Source organism: Lepisosteus platostomus, chromosome 9 (genome assembly GCF_059453375.1).
Source record: "Lepisosteus platostomus isolate fLepPlt1 chromosome 9, fLepPlt1.hap1, whole genome shotgun sequence".
NCBI classification, from domain to species: Eukaryota; Metazoa; Chordata; class Actinopteri; order Semionotiformes; family Lepisosteidae; genus Lepisosteus; species Lepisosteus platostomus.
This window is the reverse complement of record NC_142619.1, coordinates 52,537,639-52,560,654: the sequence shown is the minus strand read 5'-3', so window position 1 is coordinate 52,560,654 and position 23,016 is coordinate 52,537,639. Positions and strand designations below refer to the sequence as shown.

Genomic DNA, 23,016 nt, shown 5'->3' with positions numbered 1-23,016 from the left:
TTCTGTATAATACTTTCTGGTGGACAATAGGCGATGACTCACATAAAATTCGTCATGGATCTTCCGAGCATGGAGTCTTAAATTTTCTGTATCATTTTAAAAACTTAATGGAAACTTTTTTCTTAGTCAGCTGAATGAGTTATTCTAATGACATTTTTTATATCTTTAGTGCAACACAGTCAATTTGCAACAAACAGAACTGAAATCAAATTATTTAGAATATTTTTTTCTAAATTTAATTTAACTGATTATGTGATATGCTTTTCATTTAGTAAATTTGAAATCTTAGGTGGTTGTAGTAACAAGAGTTGTAGGTTAAAGCAGAAACCTAAAGATGACTTTCTGCATTATCCGAGCATGCCCCAGAAATCTATCAGACTGATTTTTCCCTAGGTTTATGATACCATTATGTTAACATTTATTAAATGCGCATCATGTTTATCAGAATTGCAGATATCATTTTCATAGCTAGAAATTAAAGGTGACCCTGTAAACACATCTGCAGCACCAAACTAAATTGAATTCATTAATTATTTAAAAGGCATCCAATTAAATTCTGAGTCAGGCATTGTTGAAACCTGCCTACTGTATTGTACATGGTTAGATTGCTCATACAGCCAGTTAGTGAGCTACATTCTTCTAATGACATTTTATAGAAGATTGTTCAGTGCTTGGCATTAGAGCTCTTGCTTTTTGATAGAAAAGTATGAAGTGTAATGCTTGCCCTATGCATCACTATAATAAGCTGATTTAATTCTGCTGCTAAACATTGTATTTGCTTATGTCAAATAAGATACTACTTTTTCACAGATCCAGTGCATTTAAAATCAGATCTAAGTCTTTGGGAGACCTGAAATTTGTAACATTATAATCCAGCTCTTGCTTGTGCTTTCACATTATGCAAATTGTGCAGGGCACTCAAAAGCCATGTTATAAATTGTGCAGAGATAAAGGAGATGGGCTATTTGTACAATAATTACTCCCATTACACCGTGACATTCTTTCAAACCATTATTTACTCTCACCAGAGCTGTGTGGTTCAGAGATGAAATTTTAATTTGGGAATGGGTTCTTGTGCCTGGGAAATAAGTTTTAGTTGTCAGTACTTAATGTAGGCTGGATTCTTGTTAAAAGTACCACTTCATTTTTTGTTTTCATTGCATTTGTTGCTTCTGCACATAGAAGAAAATATATCAGCTGATTGTTTTAATGTCTAATTAAATTTTCTTAAGCTTGCAGAAAGGATTTTTGAAGGAAAGAATTAGGAGTTGATAACTCTCCTCTTGTAACCCTTTGTTATAATCATAGTGACAGTGATGGCAAATCTGAACAACTGAGATGTGTGGTAAAGCTGGCTTGGCACATTAAAGTGACTAATTTTACTAGTATCAATGCAGTAGTTAAACAAAACCATTCAGTGAGAAAACAAGTGAAGCTCCCCCATGGTTAACAGTTGGTTAACCTCTGTTCTTTCCAGTCTGTATTAATGGCCAGTATACAATTTGCAAACTACAAAACTAAGTAGCACAATACAGCTGTGTAATACAGCAGCAAAGGTAACTGAAATTAATTTAAACCAAAGAGAGATGGCACAGTGGTGCAGTGGACAGCATTGCTGTCAAACTGGAGCTGGGGCCTTGGGCTCAATTCTGGTCCTTGGGTGCCACCTGCATGGGATTTGTATGTTCTCCCCATGTTCAAGTGGGTTTCGTCCGGGTGCTCTGGTTTCCTCTGACAGTCTAAAAAGATACGGTAGGTTAATTGGGTTCTGGGATTTTTTTATTTAAATGCTGACAAAATGTAATCATGCAAAGGAACAAGTTTTATTCCATGCTGAAATAAAGAAGAAAGAAAACACGTTTCGGCCGTGGAGCCTTCTTCAGGTGTGATCATGTCTGATTGCAGCAAGGTCCAAATATCACACCACAATAAAAGTAATCTGTTGATCTTTGCTAGAATTCTAAAGAGTTATCTACAGGATAGTGCATTGAATGTCCATATTAAACCTCAGAACTCAAATGTAATATCATGGAAGCTGTAGAGCCCTGTTTGGACGAAGGAAAGTAAATGAAGAATTCCAGCAGCTTAGGTGATCTCTTGAAGATCTTGCAGTAAGCGTGAAATACTATTTTCTGTTTCTAAAGATGTATTAACCATAAAGTTAGTTTCCTGAAACATATCATTCTGAGAAACATTGTAACCTATTGATGTCAAAGTTTTTTTGAAGATTCTCTGTTGTTGCTCTTGGGTGTGATTTATCTTCCCCGAACACTATTTGATAACTATATTTGTGTTAAACCTTCTTGCCTACTCTTCCTGGTGGCTTAGTCCCATCCCATTATCATCATTAGCCTTGAGCTTCTTAATGATAGACACCAGTGTCAAAACTGGGATGTCTTATGGATTTTTACGGTTTTCACTATTTCTCTGATTTTCTCCATGATGACACAGTACTGAGTATTTGACTTTTCTGTTCAGTCTCCTAAATACCCAGGATGTTGAAAGTGACTTCCAAAAGCTCCTATAAACTTTATAGAGATAAAGTAAAGAAGCACATGACTAAAGACTGTACAGGTTTACAGTATTTCTGTCATTTACAAGATATGAATAAAGTTGTACATTATTTAGAAATTTGTAAAGGTATCATTTTCGTTAGTGCTATTTATCTTTAGTACTCCCTTTCACACATTAAAAAATGAATATAACTGCATTTTGGATGTGATTTATTAGTTAAACAGTATTCTAATATGTATTCTAGCTTCCTTTTATCCAGAGGGCAACAAAAAATGCTAATTGTTTTTTTCAATCTAAAAATACCAACAAACTTCATGGCATGACCAGTCTGAACCAATAGAACACAAAGTAAGACTTTTACAGAAACAGTTGTATAGCTTCATCATACAACTTCATAATAATGTTAATGTATCTGTTTTCACACCAGATCCCATATTCACCTATTTTGTATGTGCATTACTATCTGTGCTGCTTTCCAAAAGTTTCAGACAATTTGTATTGTGCTACTCTTTTCATTCACTTTTACTTTTATACGAAACACATTTTGATGGTGGTTGCTGGAATCTTAGCTATTTTAAGGTAACAGTTTATCCTGAAGCGTCCGTATTTTGTTATCCAAAGCATAGTCTTTTAGAATTGTAAGTGTGAAGCTGTAGAGGAGCAACTAAAATTTCATTCCACACTGAAAAGAAAAGAGAACGTTTCACCTATGAAGAAGACAAAGGAAGCATTGTGTTTTTCTTTTTTAATTTTCAGCATGGAAGTAACCCCTACCTATTCCTTTTAGCTTTATGGATATGTAAAGAGGAACTAAATGACGTTAACGATGTGGAACACCTGACAATGAGTCAGTTAGTTTTGATAAGTAAATGTGATGGATTGGTTCCTACAATGCTTTATATTTGCTTCTTGTGGACAGTTTATCTTGAGCTGTTATCATCATGTGTTATTGAAGATACGATTCGATTTTTAAGTAAGCTTTTTTTCCTGTATTAATAAAAATGGGGGACTTTTAGAAAACACCATTGAATAAATTAGTGATGCTCACAACATACAGTATTATAACTCCTGATTGTATGGAATACCCAAGACATTTTCACAGAGATGTAAATGTGTATATCTTGTAGACTTGTGGTAACACTTGACACTGTAGATACAATCATTAAATTAAGTACTCCAGACCTTTGAATGTGTAATTATGTGGTCTTTTGAATTAGATTAATTATTAAATGGTTCAAGATGTTGACTCCTCTTGTCAGAGAGAACTATTAATTGATTTTAGGTCTTGCTCGCCTGGTTTGCCATTGTAGGATATATGCATCTTATTTCATATGTACTTAATTGCATGACCTTAGTACATCAGTGTAACTAAACATCGCTTCTTTGTTCTGTTCTTTAAATGATATATCTTTAGGTATTTTAACCCCCGCTTTAGTAGCATAATTTTCTTGAATTTAATTGAAGCTATTTACATCGAAAGTGATTTGCATTTGTCAGCATCCATTACTTTATCCAGATAACAAATAGATTTGTATTTCAGCCAATTTTGTTGTCTGGTGAGATCATTAAAGAGATTTTGTCGCTTTAAAAAGTGGTTTATTCTAAAATTAAAGCTTTTAGAGCAACAAAATTAATAATGAAGTCCTCATCTCAGCACAAAGGATGTGCCACACGTGCATGAGCATTAGAGGGTGTCTTCCTAAATGTGCATCCATTTAAATTTCTTTGAAAGTGCCATAATAAATCCTGATCTCTAGAATTAACCAAATGCATTGAATCAAGCCTTTCATATTTTAAATGAGATATTTAAAATAGTTAAAAGCATTATTTATGCCGCCCTTGTGAAAATCATGTTCTCTAGATTTCCTTTCAGCTTAGCAGTTTTATCATTCAACTTTAGTGTTTGAACAGATGCCAGAGTACTAGATAGCAGTCCATTAAATTATCAATCAATTCACTGTGTTTTATTGTGCTTTTTGCATAAATAATCAAACAAGGGTTATTCAACACATAAATTATAAACATAGAGGGACAGAGACAAATGTATAAAAAATATGGAGAAAAGTTGAGATGTCCAGTCCTGTATTATGAATATTCTAGAGTGTGATACTAGATCTAATCGTTCACTGGTTTTAATCATTGCAAAAAAAGATATTAAGTGAAATGTAGGATCCATTGTTCAAACTTGTAAAACAGCAAGAGGGCATTATTAGAAATACAAGTAAAAATGCTTCCAATGGATACCAGACTTAACACCACTTTCAAATTGAAAATAATCATCTTGACCACTGTCATAATGCGTTTGTAGAATCTGGATCAATAAAAGTGTATTAGGCATGAATCAATGTTTAATTTTCAATGTTTTTAGTTTAATAAGCACAATAATTTAATAATAACAATAATAACACAGATCTTACAGTAACAATGTGCTCATTCATTATGTATATACCTTCTACTCCTGTACCTGTTCCAAGACTTCACATACAGCCATAAGAGAATGCTAATTAATTTACTTTGTAGACCATTGAGGTCATCTCTTAATGTACAGGACCTCACCCCAAGTAAACATTTTCCAGAGCAAAACTCTAGACGTACTGCTGCAGCCTTAGTACCTGATTACCACCGATGCAGTATTTAATGTTTGTGCTTTGGAACGTGGCACAATTATTTGTACCCTGAGGTATCACAGAGCTTTGTTGAGCTCAGTGCATTTATCAAAAGACTAAACCCTAACCGTTCCTTCTTGATTGTGATTGTCCAATTCTGTATTAAATTGCATTACACAGCTAGCTTTATTTCTCGTATTTCTGGCTTTTCAAAAGCTTTTGCTTTCTTTGAAGCTTCAGACAGCGAACTCAAGCCAAATTCTTTGATTTAAGGGAGATGATGTTTTTGAAGACGTTCTATCTTTTATCTGTAATCTCTGGTTATACCTTTTCTTTACCTGGAGAAGGCTAGTGAATGGCTTGTGGTCTTTGATCTGCATAATCTGGCTACGTTTTGAAACTTTGAATTGGAGTCAATTCACGTTAAGAGTTTTTAAAAGGGAGCAAAATGCTGTGCATGCTAGCGACCAATATTGAAAGTTCCCTTGAAACTTTTATTTAATACTAGATTCTATCATCTTTTTGCTATCGCAAAAAAGAATGCATGCAACAATCACTCTCATCCCCACATGTTCTTAGACATTGTATTACATTCAACTCAGCCTTAACTGTCTCCCAGATCACATTTATGCTCATTGCAATCTTCCTCTTGTCTATCCAGTTATCCAGTTTACCTGTAATACTGGAGAGCTACTACTTTCAATTAAAACCTGTGTTCTAATTTCTGATGTAAGTAAGGTTAACAGCTTATAAGATCATAATAAATGATCATTTGAATAGACTATTCATGCCATCAGTGCTTGTCATTTTGCTGTAGATTAAGTGATTCTATCACAGCATCAAGTTTAGTTTTGACAGATTCAAGCATCTCTGCCTACATAACACATTTTGGTAAGCTATTTCACGCATTGATAATTATCTGTGTAAGACGTACCAGTGTGAAATTGGCTTTTAACAAGTTTTCAGATATGTTCTTATGTTCTGTTCATTGAATTTAATTTGCACTAACTACTGGGGTCAACCTTATTTATTCCCTTTAAAGTCCTTTTAACTATCTTTTATGCAGACTGAAAAGATTAATTCCCTTCACTCTGTCCTTATAACTCATCTTGTTAAACCCTGATTTTCCTGGGTTATAGTACTCTAGGGGTGGTTGCTTGGTAGCATTGTGCATAACATTTTATATGCTGTACTTTCAACATAATATTTTTTGGCTTGAATTAATTAGCAAACTGATTTTATTTAAAGAATAAAATCTTTAATCTGTCTGTTTCAGACAAAAAATCTATATTAATTTCTTCTTTCTGGCTCACAATAAAGCTTGGTTTATGAAACTATCAGTTCCATTAACTGGTAGGATTTGGTTAGGATACCATAACTTAGTCTTGAGGAATTTTAATGTGAAACTGATTAGTCTTTCCTTTGGAGTAAAGAGTAAAAATAATTGTGGTATTGTATTTTTATCTTCTTTCTTGAAGTAATGGTAACTGACTTAACTTGTGTTCTTCCTCAACCTAGTTGTTTTTCTTTCTCAAAGCTGTTTTATGTCATGTAGTCCAGTTTCTGTTTGTTATCTTTTAATAGAGTGGGAAATGTATCCTTTGCAAAGGATAACATTCTCATGGGAGTAACTGAAGAAAAACTAGCGTTTTTAATTGCATATATGAGTTGCAAAGTGCAATAGTTTTACATGTAGTTATTCTTTTTTTAAGTACTTTGTGAGTTTTACAATATCCTGCTGTGTATGTATATGTATTCTACTCATCTTTTATTGAGGATTGCTATTCAGGTCAAGACACAATCTTACCACTTTTTTCAAAACGTTTTTGTCTATGAATGATACAAGATCTATTTTTTACCTCTGGCCATTGAATTGTTTAGAATCTAGTGGTACTTTTAAAGAGGTTCAATCTGTCTCATCTGTCATGACATAATCTAATAAAGATGCTGTTTCAGTGATCTTGTTGAAATAGAGCTCAACAGATTTATGTGGACTAAATGATGAGTTTTCTTACAGTCGTGATTACATAAAGAAATTTTCAAAGCAGTTTGGATGTGAAAGGTAATCACATTTATTTTAATGTTTTAATGGTATTTTATTTTAATACTAGCATTTTCACAGTCAAATAAGTGACATCTAAACTGAATTTTTTTCTGAACTGAAATATTTTAGTTTTATTTGTTATTCAAAGAATCAGTGTAATTCCATCTAGTCTGGATGATATCTAGTGTAAAATCATTTGCAGTTTACAGTAAGGCAAGGACTTAAACACATGTAGCACCTCTGTGCAAGATTTGTGCTGTTGTATTCAATGCAAAGATGAAAATTGTTGTCCAAGTATTCATCCTTACAATAAGTAAATGAGGTCAATTTAAAATGGCATGCATCACTCTGTACCTCTGAAGGCCAAAACCAAAACATTAAAGGCAAGAATACGAAAATGTACATGTTCAGCACTTAATACAATTCTGTCCTGTGAAATATTGTGGGTCGGTTCTTTCCCCATTTCCTAATGCAAACAAAAAAGTATAAAGGAATCAAGTATATACAATACAGTTGCTCCCTCTTATTAATGTACAGTATGAAAATAGAAAACAAGCAGCATTTAAGGTATTCTTCATCTGAGAAAGTATATTATAATACAATACATACCTGACAAAATCTGTTCTCCTAAAAGCACAACACTGGGAGTCTAAAGCCCTAGTACTGCATTTTACCAGACTTCTTGGAAAGCCTTTTTTATCAGAGGTTTGTCTAACGAGGTGCTTATGCAGAATATGCGTAAAACCATCTGGAGAAATGCTGTTTCAACATCTTCTCATTTCCCCACTTGAATCTAACGTCTTCTCAAGGTTTGCCTAACCTGATAATAGTCTAGCTCCATATACCAATTTTCCACTCACTCGTGTCAAGATACTTTATTATGTTTCAGCTTCATCTCCTATTACTCTTATTCTTGAGGAAGTCTGGGATGAGATTGTAAATGGATTTAGAGTAAATGAGACGGTAGCTTCTGAAAACTAGATATATGGCTGTTAATATACAATACAGATATATTTGGTAAGGTCGTAAAGTTTAGGCTTCTTCTCACTTTTTTTCCTCCAGAAATGAAGATGAGGAGCTGAATTTATTTAACTAGTTCCGTTAGTCTAAGGTTTTAACAAAAACACTAAGCATTCAGTATTCCAATATTTGTATTATTTATCATGACTAATTTTTGCAAAATTGTATTACCCCTAAAATGACCTACAATGTTAAAAATAGTTATGGTGACAGAAGTTTTGTTTTGTATCTAAATCTATAACTTCCTTGGTAATTAATGGGTCAAAGTCACCTGGTCTGTTCCTCTGTCTCTATGGGATTAATGAGCTCAGTCAGTTTAATGAAAATGTTAATTACACCACACTTTTACTGAAACTTTTCTGCTTGGATTGTGTTGTCAGCCATTGTGCTGTGTTTTGCAGTTTGAGGAAGACAAAAGAGTTAGGTAACTGCCCTTTAAAATTTTGAATCAAACTCATGTGGGATGCTGGGCAGTCAGTCTAGTTCATGAGTTGTTAATGGGTACTTTCAAGCTAAGTTCATCCAAATCAATACTGAATAGGTTAGAAGCAAGGCAGTAACTTTGCCTGGATCAAAGAAAATGTGGGTCCTTGTGTTTGGTCTCCATCACATTTTTTTCCCCAATGTTTTCTGTCAGGTCAAATTATGCTGCCCAGAGCTCTCTAAACCGTGAACTGTGCTACTTTTCAATTATAGCTCAATACCTAATTAACAAGTAGAGTTTGCAAGCGAGTTTTAATTGAGATTTCGTATTCCTGCTATTGACTTAATATCCTGCCCTTAGGAAAGCTGTCTAGGCCACTAAAATGCCCTGGGTAACTTGTGCCATTCCACCATTCTGTTTGTGCTCTGCAGTTCCTATGAGGATCCACAGAACATTCAATAAGAGAGAGGCGCCAGGGTATTCAGTGGCATGTGCAGGCTTTTTTCATCTCCCTTTCAGTTTGTTTGACTGAAATGGACATTACAGTTATTACTCAGGAACTTCTAAGGGCAAATGGAATAGAAGGCCTTAGCAAGGTCGTCTGAAATAGGCTATTCTTTTGAGCTCATATGAGCATGTCTGTTAAAGGGATCATTTGGGAGCATGTGAAACAGGGGTATCCTTTTAAAACAAAATATCTTTCAAATTAGTTTATCTTAATCCTTTGATGCACCTGTGGCATCTAAATGTGAAGATATTTTATCACCTGGCTGTTTAGTAAGCAAATCACCTGACAAAAAACTGACCTAAATCTTGTTTGCTAAACCTTTAGTTGGCTGCAAATTTATGTCTGTCTCCCATACAAGAATATACTTGGTACAGAAGGCAAATGGCTTTTTCATGGTTTCTCAAAGTTTCCATCTCTGCCTGATCCCATTAGATTGGAGCCCTGTGTTAGGTACAAGATTTCCTGTGTGTTGGTTTCTCTTCTAGTATTTGAGTCAATTGCTGGTCACACCACTTGATTCCTCTGCCAGAATCAAGTTTATGTGCAGATAAGTCCCAGTCCTGCACATTGATGTCAGTCCCCTGGGTGGATGTGTCCTTCTTTTAACAAAAACTATTAATAGAATGTTTTATTTAGCAAACAAACACCAATTAGGGCTAATAATCATGAATTGCTGTTAGTCACATTTCTTATTATTTCAAATTACAGATTTCTGAACAGGAAACCAAAAACGAAGACCCTTCTTCTGAACACATTAGCCTTCCCCACAGCTTCTCCTAATAACAGAGCTCCTAAAGGATCAACCAGTGGGACTAAGCACCCCACTGAGAATGTAAATGCTAACTGGAGTCGTATCGGATGTCTTCCTGCCAAAAAACCGTTCAGTGGGATTGACATCACTGTCTGTCCAAAATCACAAATGCTGTAATTCCAGGAGGGTAGATAACTGGACATTAAACTGAAGGAGATAACACTTTATATTGTCTAGAGGAAATCAACACTAGATTTAAGCACCGGAATGCAGTTATACATGGGAGCACAGTAGGGTAACATGCTGAATTTATACAACATGATTAATTTGAGACATATTTTTACCCCTGGAACTATTTAGATTGCTTTGTATCATATGTAATGTTTATGCTTACGTAATCTTAATAATAGAGAACTTAGTTTCTTATTTTGTAAACAAGTATGTTCTCCATCAGTCAGGCTCTCGTCTTGAAATCTCATATTATCTGATACTTAAACACTATGAGCACTATAAAAAATCATAGGTGCTTAAATCCCCATCAGAATTAATGTGAGTTTTTTATTTTAACATAAGGCAATATATTAACATTAAGGTAATAAAGCTGGTACAATAGATTGGGCTAAAAGATCTGGATAATAGGAATCAATGCACTTGTGTTATGAGTGGCTCTGTAATAGTCATCTCTACCATGAAGTTTGTTGGGTCAAAAGCCCGGTGGTTTATTTTGTGCTTTGAAAGGAGCACGTTTTAAATTTAGGCCCTACAGTGTGCTTGGGCGTACGAACATTGTAGTTGTATATGAAACAGTGGGGAACAGTAGATGCTCTTTGTGAGTGTATTATAAGAGTAAGCAATTTAGATTTTGCAAGAGTAAAGAGAAGAAAAACATTATTGATCTATCAGTGCCACTGTTATTTATTTCACAGAGTAAATGCACAGATAAAGATGGGGGGATCTTTTTTATCCTGATATCAAAAGCTGTTGCAGACATTACAATATCAAAGTGTCACAAACAAGCAAAACGCATCAGGAAATGACAACTAAAAGAGGATTAATCCTCACCAGGAGCACTGCTTCAGTGGTTATGCCCTCCTACTGGCCAAAGATGCATTTTGTTTGGCAGATTACATTCCATTTTAGGAAGTAAACTCTATGACTGTTCAGCCATCAGTTTAATAAGCTTTAAACAAAATATTTATGACTGGCAGAAAACAGATTGTTTCACCCTTGATATGCCAGTACCCTGTGGTATTACATCAGGTCATGCCCACTTTTTTTGGGTTCATCTGACTAACATATGGCATGGAGAACAATCCTACAGCTGGTTAGCAGCGTGAAGTTCATTCATGCGAGTGTAAAGGAGTTTCAAAATGATGCAGCTTCTAATCCCGAAAACAACTGCGGTCATTCTGTTAATAAAAAGAGAGTGCCAGAAAAACAGATACAAAAAAAGGTCCTAAAGATGTATTTATATTTCTGCAAGAGTAGTGAAATACAGATAAGCGCAGTGAAAGTTTTCTGTGAATCAAAGGTTCAAAAGCTTTTGAGTAAGGAGTATAGAGCAAGTTACTCGACCATGTTGTTGAAACCGTTACCCTGGCTTCTTTCATTAAATGGCCGAATGAGATCTTTGGATCAATTAACTTCTAATTATCTCAGAAATCAACTTATGTACCATAGACTTAGAAAACATTAGAATTTACTAATACCAAGGAAGTAGTGTTGTATTGTTCTATTGCTCCAAAAGAGATGTGAATTTGATCAAATTTAGTACACAGAGAATTGCTGTGATTTGGACCCAGATGACACCGGATACCAGGGTTTGTATTACCCCTCATATTTCCTGTGTGACCCAAAAGCCACACTATTTTTTCACACTTATGAGACAAAATGACAGTGTTATGAATTACTGTTGCAATGAGTGTTTTGTCACAAAAAAGGCAGAGACTTGTGGTTACAAAGGTCAGACATCTTGTTTCCTGAGAGATAATTGATTTGGAAAGGCCATTGGGAAGCTATCACAGAATTATAATTGCCAACCACATTCCTAATCAAAAGACCTGAGAGATTATAGTTATGCTGTATCATGCATATTTCCTACTGGTATCAAGGACAGGTTATCATTATTAAACCAAGTTATGATCAACTAGCAAAGTACATAGAAGTAACATGGCTAGAGAATTTTGATAAGATTGCTTTATATATATTCTATATATACTTTATATATTTCAACCGAAATATACAAAAAAAACAAATGTTTGTGTAATGAATATTTATATGCTTAATGCAAAAAATCTGATACCATAATGTATGAGACTTATTGGTGTTGCTCAGTATTAAAATAAATACTGAATTATGAACTTCATTTAAATGCATGTTTTTAATATTATGTGCCTTTATCTATTGCTGATTGATGTGGAATGTGGTTAAAATATGCCGTTTGCATACCTGAAATTTGAGCTGGCAAAAGATGCACGTGCATGTTATACCCAAATGATCTTCACTTATGCCATTGAGAGAGCTGGGTATGCAAGGCAAATACAGAGTGTTTTTTCACAGGTCCAGAGGTATCTAGGAAGTGCTGAAAAGAATAGAAATTGTTTTTACACTGCTGAAGGTAGCTGTTAGAGTTCGTTCCACAGATCAGCTGCGATGTAGAAACTAATCCAGACATGGTCACGCACAAGGGATGTTGCATGACAAGATGATACTCTTGTCCGCCCTGTCATAGAATAATATCCTGTTAGTCTCTGCTACACCTCTAAGATCACTGATACACCACAGGCTACAGTTTTTATAAAACTACTGGACAGTATGTGGCAATTACTGCCATCACTTCCGATGTATTTCACATTATGTTGTAGGGTCCCACCTTTGGCGATGTTGAATACTGCTGATTGCCTTTTCAGACTGATAGATAAGGATGTAGTAAGATGTAATAGCCCAGCATTACTTAGATAAGTTCCATGATTTGTAGTTGTGCTTTCTGGCTGGTGTAAATTTTATTGCTTTTCTGCATGATAATGAAAAAAACATGCACTACAAGTATGACTAGTATCCAGAATACAGATATCTCAGATAATGCTGACCAGTCTCAAAATTGTCATGTTTGCCTTTTTTTAGGCACATCTTTCTTTTTGGGGTTCAATTGCTAGTAAATATAGATTCACCGTTTCTTTATCTTAGAAGGAAATTGATTTTAGTGTGGTTATAGTAATTAGACTACAAACTTTTGTAGTACCCACTACAAACATTTAAAACAGTTGTACAAACCTTTATTGACAATGATAAATCAGTGGACTTTAAGAATGCACTTATATTTTTATAAGTGCAATTTCTCAAGGGTTGTATTGTTCTTTTGCAAATTAGAGATTTGACAATTGTAGAGAAGGAAAATCCTCAGTGATCTGAGCTTATTCACGGGTTACTTTTTTACTTCTATTCAGACTTATATTTAAAGCTTTGCTTTTAGAGTTTGTCATTTACATTTTGAGTTGCCAACCAAATTCATAGATGAACTCAGAAAAGATTTTTATATCTGTAATGTTGTAGGTGGTGTTTTGGGTTGTGCATTGGCTCCTTCTGCCTGGTCTCTTGTTGTGGCAGTTGACACCTCTTCAGAATGTTGTAAATCTTGAGACTGTTTTGTTAGGTTACATGTTAAAGAAGTCCATTCTTGCTGCACATTGAAGATGGGACACAACGAATTATCCTGGGTATCTCTTTAGAGTAGTGCCCTTGAAAAAAAGATTAGCCATCTGTTCAAGAATTTTTCCTGTAGGTTTTTTGTTTAAGTTCATCTTCAGGTCATTGTTTTTGAGATTCTAGAGTATGGTTCAGAGCCTCACCAATTAGTTAAAGTTCTGTAAGTTACTGTAACCAAACCCGTGAATATAAACGTCTGATATATCCCATTTAACTATTGCACTTCCTTGGGAATTTGGACTACGTTGAAGTGTTTGGTGGTGATTTCTCCACACTGTAGGGAGAAACGGGGTACTGTAAACTCGTTTCTGCATTTCATCATTGAGATTAATATATGGCAATGTGTGCAGTGTGATTGACCAGTGTTCCATCCAATTTGTATCCTGCCCATTACTACATGTTTTTCAGTTTAACTTAATATTACACCTGTTTATTATCTTCAAAGATTATATACATTTCTTACTATTTTTTGTGATTTTTTCCTTAGTATCAGTATTTCATCAAACTGTGAAGTAGGTAAGCAATTAAGTATCAGGAAAAACAGCCTTTGCTTTTTTTTTCATTTCTGGCAACCTATATCAGAATGTTAATTTATTTCCTGTACTGTCATTTGTTCTTAATAGGAGTTATGAAACATGTAGTTCTTTTACTATGGATTCTTCCTCCTGAACCCATTTATCACATTGTCAGCCTATCTCCTTTACTGAAAGTTGAAAAGATTAAACTTACTGTGTGTCATATTGATGCATACCTAATACAGAAAATCCTTGATTACATAAAAGCTTCTGTTTTTTATTAAAGCTTCTTTTTGTGTGGAGATGGGGTACTGCATAGCTTTAGGGCTTTGTAGAAATATAAACAGGGATTATTAAAATATTTTCACTCTCAATATGTAACATGCTTATATAATGTAACTACACATGCAGTGCCCTTCAGGTTTATTAATACACCTGATGCAATAGGAACTAAAACATAACACAAAATTTATGGATTGGATAATGTATCTAGATGAAACAATAAAACAAAAATGTCATACTGCATCGCATCGCATTGCATATAGCATTGTACAGAGCAAAGTCATATTTGTCATAATTCATTTGAGTCCAGAAAACATAATGTGTAAAACACATTTATTCACACCTAAGTAGTTAGTATTTTATAAATCCTCCTCTGGCAAGACACGTCCTGTACTCTACTGTGAATTTCTGGCACTTCATTTGTCAACTGCCTTCTTGCGTTTAGACCACAAATGTTGGATTGGATGTAGGTCTGAAGATTGAGATGGCATATCAAGAACATTTCGTTTGTGTGGGGCTATCCATTTCGTTGATTTGTACGTATGTGTTAGATCATTGTCATCCTGGAAGGTCTGTTTTAAGGTCTATTTTCAGCCAAGCTTGAAGCATCTTAACAGACAGAATCAGGTATTTGGACTAAATGCCCTGGTACACGTTGGTTCATACTTCCTCTGATCTTAACAAAGACTGCATAACACAGATGCAAAACAAGCCCAAAACATAATAGAACCTCAAACTTTGTTTTACTTCACAAAAGTAGGAATGTTTTCTCAATATGAGCATCAGTCTTTTTATGCCAAACATAACACTGATGAGCACTCCAAAAAGTTTAACTTTTGATCTTGATATATTGTTTCAACTGTCATTCCAACACATTTGAGCTGTGTTAGCTGTTTACTCTCAGGTGATGGTAGATAGTATTTTTTACACTTCATATCCTGAAGATTTTGTGTTGGAGATCTACAGCTCTGCCTTTGGAATTATGGTCCCATGCTAGTTTCCTCACAGCCCGTGGTGGCAAGTTACACTTGTGTCCTCTTTTTGGCTTGATTGACACTGTAGCCTTATTTTTTTTAACAATGGCTACTACAGAGGAAAGTGGTAGATTTCAGCATTGTGTGGATGATTTTATAGTCATTGCTCACCTTGTGAAGGTCAATGACCATTTGCCTGCAGTCTTCAGAGAGACCCTTGACCTTAACAATGATTATATACACTCTTATGTCTTTCATGTGTGAAACAGGAAATATAAAGCAAAAACAAGCAAAACTTCAAAAGCTTCTGTATAGTTCTGGGGTCTTCCGTTGTGCTTCCAAGGAGCCGAATATTATTATAAATTTGTGTTTCTTGCAGTTTATTCGAATAAATGTGATCCTTGTAGTTCTTGGAATTTAATTATTTGTGACAGACAGCTTTAGCTCCCCGCATTGCTATTAGAATTACAGTATAACATTTCAGAAATGTTTTAAGATAGAAATATTTGTAATTTTTCTCGTATGATGTTTTTTTGTTCTATTTCATCAAAGGTATGAATAAGATACGTTGGCAGTAAAAGATCTTCTAAAGTACTTTCTAGAAAGTTAAGTAGGCTACTCCCCTGTGGTCTACACTAAGGGAATTTTTTTTTTCATAAAGAGTTATTATTTGCAAAAGTATTATGTACAAATTGAATGACTGCTTCTATCCATCGTGGAAACTGAATGTCTTTCATTTAACGATATATCTACCCACAAACAAATATTCTAATTTGTATGTAAGGTTCCTGCACTTTTGACACTAGGTTTTTCAGGATTCATTCACAAAATTATTATCCTGATACATCTGTAACTGCAAATGTGATGGTGTTTAACATGAGTCCTTTCAAGCTTTTTTAAAGCTTATCAGAGAGATGCATCAAAAAGTAGGGGTGTTAACACTACTATCCTGGTTGATTTCTGCTCTGGGCTTGTACAGCGGGGCATACTCAAAAGTCCCCCCTTAAATCAATTGGTAGAGCAATGTCTCACTTCTCTGCTTGATCTGCTGGGTAGTGAGGCTAGTGTTATGTAATGGCTGCAGTAATTAACCTTAGAGTGTGCTGCATTTTGTTTGTGCATTATATATAATTGTAAAGAACTATGAGAACTTTTGAGATCAAAATGCTATGGACATGCAAAGATTTAATGCTAAGAATTAACGTAAAATTACCTGGTTTTGCAAGGCAGGACAGAGCTCACAGAAGCTATTATCTGTATGTTTATGATTAAAATACGAACGACCATTGAAATGAAAACTCACAAAAATTGTCAAATTAAGTTTCCTACAGTACCACTTTGGCTGTGGTACAATAATCACCTTACACAGCAATGAATGGCACACAACACCATGTTAATATACCAGATGTGTTTATCACTGTTCCATAATGTGCTTATGTTTTCTTGTAGTTGTTCTGTTTCTGTGCCAAGCTTTTTGATATGTCAGTACTTTGTATTGCTTATTCATTTGATATTTTGGGTTGGATATGATTTGTGAAAGTTCCAAAAATGTATTTAGAGCAGGTAGTTTATTGGATTGATATGCTGGAGTTATTGTAATTCCTTAAGGTTTATTTTAAAATCTTTAATTTAAAATTTAGGAAATCATAAAGGGCCATTTTGTACCTGGCATACCAGTTGCTTTGTGTTTGTAGCTGAAGATTTTTGGTTGTTTTAGAATATAGCATTTTTGCTTTGTTCTATCAATCGATTTTATTCTTATGTAGTGCCTTTCAAATAGATTCTCACGGTGCTTTAATATAACTCATACTGTACATAGAAAAGAAGAATTTGGTAGAAGCAAAACAGGAATAATACAAAAATGTATATATTTTTTCAATTAAAATAATTGTTAGGCATTAGTGTAATGTTCTAGCAGTAATGTTCTAGCATTTGTGATACAACAGGAATAAAAATCATTCAGCTTGACATTTGAGATCTGCATGACCATTGAAATAGAACATAAAATTGTTAAACATACTCGCATACATGTATAGAGTATACAGTATATTCTAACATTATTACTGTTACAATTGAAAATGCTTTCAGCAAAATCGTTTTTTGTGCTGTCACTGTTCATAACATAAGAACGTTTTCAATTGAGAAGACCATGTAGTCTATCTAGCTTGTGTTTACATTAACTTTAGTAAACCTAGCTAATTTAGTTTTTACTACATCCGGTATAAATGCTGTAAAAAGGGGCAGAAAATGGCCTTTAGGTCTACAACATGTTTTGTCATTTTCTTTACTTTTGGCACATTTGGCACTGTGAAGCCTCTGCATTTCATAAGCCACACACAGAGTCTTTCCATCTTGCAATGTGTCAGACTTTCACTTTGTGACTCGTCACGACTGTTTGTGCTCTGCTTAATTAGTTTTCTCTTAGGCACAGATGACATTTTCACAGCAAGTATGCATGGTTTTTATTTCTAAATTAAATCACTTCACTTTTATTCTTTACCAAGTATAAATATAAATGTATTGCACTATTGATGGACAAAATATTTGGGTCTAATGTTTTTCTTTATGATATTAAGAAATACAGTATAATAAGTAAACTCCTTAGCAAGGTTGAGTAAAGTGAAATCTGGCAAATCATCTGCTACATAACTACAATACAACTTAAGTGAACTATAGCAGGTACATAATTTTATAATAGTGTGAGCTTTACATGTATTTAACATAGCGTCTTCATAACTTAATGTAAAAACATTTGAATTTGTTAAAGCCCTCTTCAGGATTGTTTAAAGACAGTTTAAATTGTCTGTGTTTCATAGATTACCAGGTTTCAATTCCTACTGCTATCAGTCTTGTTGTTCCACTATAATAATCCTTATCTCAAGCAAGACCTTTCACAATTTTGATTGGATATGTTCAAGGTTAATGTACTGTATGGTGATGTTTTAACTGACGAGATATACAAAGTATTCTACTGTTTCCTAAACTTTTATGATTCTATTTGCACCCTTAGAAGATGGATTATTGATGTCTCAATTCCAGATTACATTAAACACTAGGCAGACTCACAAATGCGGTGCTGTGAAGTGTTTTTGATCAGACATGTCTTACAGTATGTGTTCTAAAAGGTTTTTCATTTTAATATGTTTCCTTTTGGGAAAGTTGGTCAAATAAGCTGCCAGACCTGCTTACCTGTATAAAGGACTTTTCTACCCTATTCTAGGCCTTTGGGATAGTAACTGCTGTCAGATTAAGAGCAGGGTCTGTTTTCTGATGATAAACCTTTGTATAAGTGTTGCTCATAAATGTGGACTGAACCTGCTAGTTTTAGATTGTAAATGTTCTATTTCTAAAATAATTGGCACATATTTGAATGTTAAAGAAAATGACAAAAGTCTAGGCAAAAGTCTAAATCTAAATCTATTCTAAAAATGTAATATTCTTCCATTAATCATTGTAAGAACAGTGTTATTTACAGCAATCGGTAAAACTCTGTGTATTATTGTTTTAAATGTTGAAAATCAAACATACATAGCTTCACACCTTTCTGTATCTTGTTGTGTAAGTGTAGGACTCTGAATATGTGGGCATATTTTTCTCCTGGCTGTCAACCATCTGGTCTACCCTGCTGTGTTTTTCTATTTTGTAGATCACTGAATACCTGAATGCGCAGGAGTCTGCCAAGTCTGCCAGGGTAAGTTTTCTAGGAATCCATTTTCTGTGTTTTTCAGTGGTATAAGCACAAGACATGTCCAGGACTAAATGAGAGCTGACTTTAATAACTATAAACTCTACAGAAACAATTAAATCCCAGAAAAGGGGGGGTTATTGTGACTTCTAAAGGGGGCAATAATTTTGAATGTTGCTAATTTTAGTTCAGTAAACATTTAGACTTAAGAAGAAGGATTTGCATTTCTTCTTTACTTCTAACAATGCCAAAGCCAAAGATAGATTATTTCCATTGTAAGAACAGTCGTACGATTAAAGGGGTAAAAGCTTTCAAAATAAAGTTTCCTACTAGTTTCACAAACTCACATTTGGCTTGAATATCGGTAATTAAGCAAATGACAGTAAAACTGAAATTGTCTCTCCACCCTTTTTTAAAAAAAGGCTTCACTGATTATAATTATTCATTTGAGTATAGCTGCCTATCTTGTAAATGGATCTAGGAGTACCCCTCTTAGCCCTGTACACACTAGGTTCCCTAAACACTCTTGAAATGTATTTATTTTGATCCAGAAGCTTTGTCTGTAGGCAAATTAATCCAAATGTTAGTACAAAACTCCAAATGTATGTGTTGTTTAATGTACAAAACAGAATAACTGTATCATTTTTATCTATGTTTTTTGTTCAACACCTTATAAAGAATGACATTATTTATTGTATTTTAAATATCTCTCTTAAGGATGTGCTTTGCATAGATTTTTATTTCTTACTCAAATACAGTATGTATCCAAACATTTTACTAAATTAATTACATATAAAAAACAAAATGAATGCATAAGTATTCACCCCCCCCCCCCCCCCCTAATACTTAATACTTAATACCAAGTTAATACTTGGTAGGACCACCTTTGGCAGCAGTTACAGCTTAGAGTCTCTTTGGGTAAGTCTCTATCAGTGTGGCTTTTGCTGTATGTTTTGGGTCATTGTCCTATTGGAAGATTAATCGTTTTCCTCCAGGATTTTTCTGTACTTGGCTCCATCCATTTTTCCATCCCTGATGCAGAGAAGTATCCCCAAAACATGATACTGCCACCATGCTTCACTGTAGGGATGGTGTTCTCAGTGTGATGTGCTGTGTGTTAGGTGTGCGCCAAACATAGCGCTTAGCATTGAGGCCCAAAAGTTCAATCTTAGTCTCATAAAACCATAGAATCTTCCTCCAAATTGTTGGTTCTCGCACATGTCTTTGGGAAAACTCCAGCCGAGATGTGATATGAATTATTTTTTCCCAACAAAGGCTTGCTTCTTGCCACCCTTCCATACAAGCCAGATTTATGACGTGTGCATGTTATTATTGTCTCATGCACAGTTTCTCCTATCTCTGTCATGGAGGATTTGCCCTAGGCCTTTTGGTGGCCTCCCTTAATATGGCTCTTCTTGCCTGGACACTCAGTTTTAGAGGAGGCCAGTTCAGGGCAGAACTGGAACACTTGTTCCATATTTTCTCACTTTTTTTAATGATGGACTTCACTGTGCTTCGAGGTATATTCAATGCCTTGAAACTTTTTCTTATGTCCTTGCCCTGACTGGTATTTTTCAAGAACGTTGTCTCAGATCTGTTTGGAATTTTCTTTGGTCTTCATGGTGTAGTGTTTCCTTGGAAATGCACTAAGTGGGGAAGCTCCCAGACACATGTGTATTTATTCTGAAATCATGTGAAACACCTCAGCTGCACACAGCTGGACTCCAATTATGTGACTTGGAGAAGAGATTTGGTTACTTCAGAGGTAATTTAGGTGTGTCAAAGCAAGGGGGTGAATACTTATGCATTCAATTATTTTCTGTTTTTTATTTTTAATTAATTGTGGGTTTTTTTAATATGACATTATAGAGTACTTTGTGTTGATGAGTGGCAAAAACTCTGTTAAATACATCATGGTTCCATGCTGTAACACAATAAAATTTGAAAAGGGGGGTGAATACTTTTTATAGGCACTGTATATAAGATTGTTATATTTCAAGTAGGTAGCTGCATCAGCATGTGTAGGCTGCAAAGGAACAAGTTAAGGTTTATTCCATGCTAAAAAGAGAAGAAAAGAAACAACGTTGTGGCTGTAGAATCTTCTTTGGGTGCCACCAGAAGGCTCCAAAGCCGAAACGTTTCTTTTCTTCTCTTTTCAGCATGGAATAAACCTTAACTTGTTCCTATATGATTGTTTCCCCTTTCCATTCAAAATAACTAGTTTACCATGATTGCTAACCAGGAACTTCTAGAAAGGTCTAATATTGATCAATAAATGCAAAAAGAAGCATTCTTTTTGAAAACCACTTTTCTGAAACAACTAATGGTAACCCCTGTTGTCATGGGTAGATGTTTACAAGAACTTGTTGTTTTTTTTTCTTTTTCAGCTGAACATATGGCGTTATGGAGACTTCCGTGCCGATGATGCTGATGAATTTGGCTACAGACGCTAAAAATGCCATTGCAAAGAACTCACTGAAGACATACTTACACTAAAACATCAACCTTTTCCTTCTTTGGCATTCATTTCTTACGTCTTTCTTCCTCTTTGTGTTTCTTCCTGTACCTCAGTGACTTCTTGCTCCCTCTGGAAACACTTAACACCGCTCTTCTACCTAAATAGCTGTGGAAGCCACAGGCTGTATTCTTTATTATGTGCTTATTGCAGTTTTAATTAGAGGACAGAGGGAGAAGATGCATGGAAGAACTATAAACCCACCAGCTTGCTTTTGCAGAGAAAATGCTTCCTAAATGAAAATAAAATACATGTGAATTTATAAAAAAAAAATCTAACTTTATTGGTAAGCCTGCAAACACAGATTTAATGAGTCTACTTTTTGTTTTTATTTCCTTTTTTAATGTGTATCTGAATGTTTAATGGAATAATGAACCTTAGTGTTGATGCAGGGAGGCTTTTTCTCTGGTGGGAAGAAGCTGCAGACGCCTTGAATAATACATACTTTCTCTCTTCTGTGTTGTTTACAGGTTTACAGTAATTCCTTTCTCTCTACTCTGTAGCGAACAGTATTTGATTTTGTTTTCCCAGGTTGAGCCTTGTCATTGTATTTAAATCTTTCACAGCTTAATAAAATTAGCAAAATATGAATGAATGCTTGTCTCATTAAAGTGTAAGTTGTTGAATGCTAATTTGGCTGTTGGAGGTCCAAATAACTGAGTCTTCCTTTGGTTATTACTATTTCTACTGTTTATTTTCTAGCAAGGTTGCATTTAGTAAGGAATTATGCAAAGAATATAGCATTCACTGCATTTGTTTCTACGTGTTAAGGGTATTTTATACTTATACATTTTTATGTGTTGATCGGTAGTTCCTTGCTACATATTCCTGTCAGATTATATTCAGTCCTGTACACTGTGATGGTAATCTACAAAAGAGTCTAAAAAGATAGGTAGAGAAGTAGGAGACTAGAATTGTAAAAGTAGTCTTTTTTTAGAACACACTGTATAATACACTGTATAATACAGAACCCTCATCTCCAACACTTTCTTTTTACTTTTTTTAAAAAAAGTTTGTTTTACTTTTGTTTTACTTTTGCATTGATCCGTGTTCTGTACATGATTCTGAATGTAAGATCTAAGTACCAAAGTTTGGCGTCTGAACAGGTAAATTATCCAAATACAGCATGGGAATATGGTAGTAGCTCCTCCTTCTAAATGCACAGGTCATGAAGCTACATGAAGACTGAATTATGAGGAAGCTAGATTCTGCCATGGCTTTCTGCAGTGTCCTGAACGTTTTAAGTTTAATGAGCCTGAGGGCTGCTTAAGCTTTCGGGATTCAGGAAGTGTACTCAATGCAACTTCGAAAGATGTAGTTTTAAACATAAACATGTAGGCTATTCATAAAGCCCTCTAGGATCTCTTAAGCAGAACTCAGAAGTTACTGATCTTATCACCTGCAGCACTTGGGAAACCTGCTTTGAGTGATCTCAGCAAAGATACAGAAAACATTTTCAAAACACTTCAACTC

The 23,016-nt window shown here is 34.7% G+C and overlaps 1 protein-coding gene across 1 annotated transcript in view; it reads left to right on the top strand.

Annotated features, from left to right (window-relative positions):
- The window catches only part of snd1 (staphylococcal nuclease and tudor domain containing 1), a 304,678-nt gene extending 282,544 nt beyond the window's left edge, over positions 1-22,134 (top strand). The window contains exons 23-24 of the mRNA XM_088645522.1: positions 18,990-19,034; positions 21,416-22,134. Coding sequence (XP_088501648.1) covers positions 18,990-19,034; positions 21,416-21,481 — 111 coding nt within the window. The 3' untranslated portion in view covers positions 21,482-22,134. The remainder of the gene's footprint in view (positions 1-18,989; positions 19,035-21,415) is intronic.
- Positions 22,135-23,016: the final 882 nt, after the last annotated feature.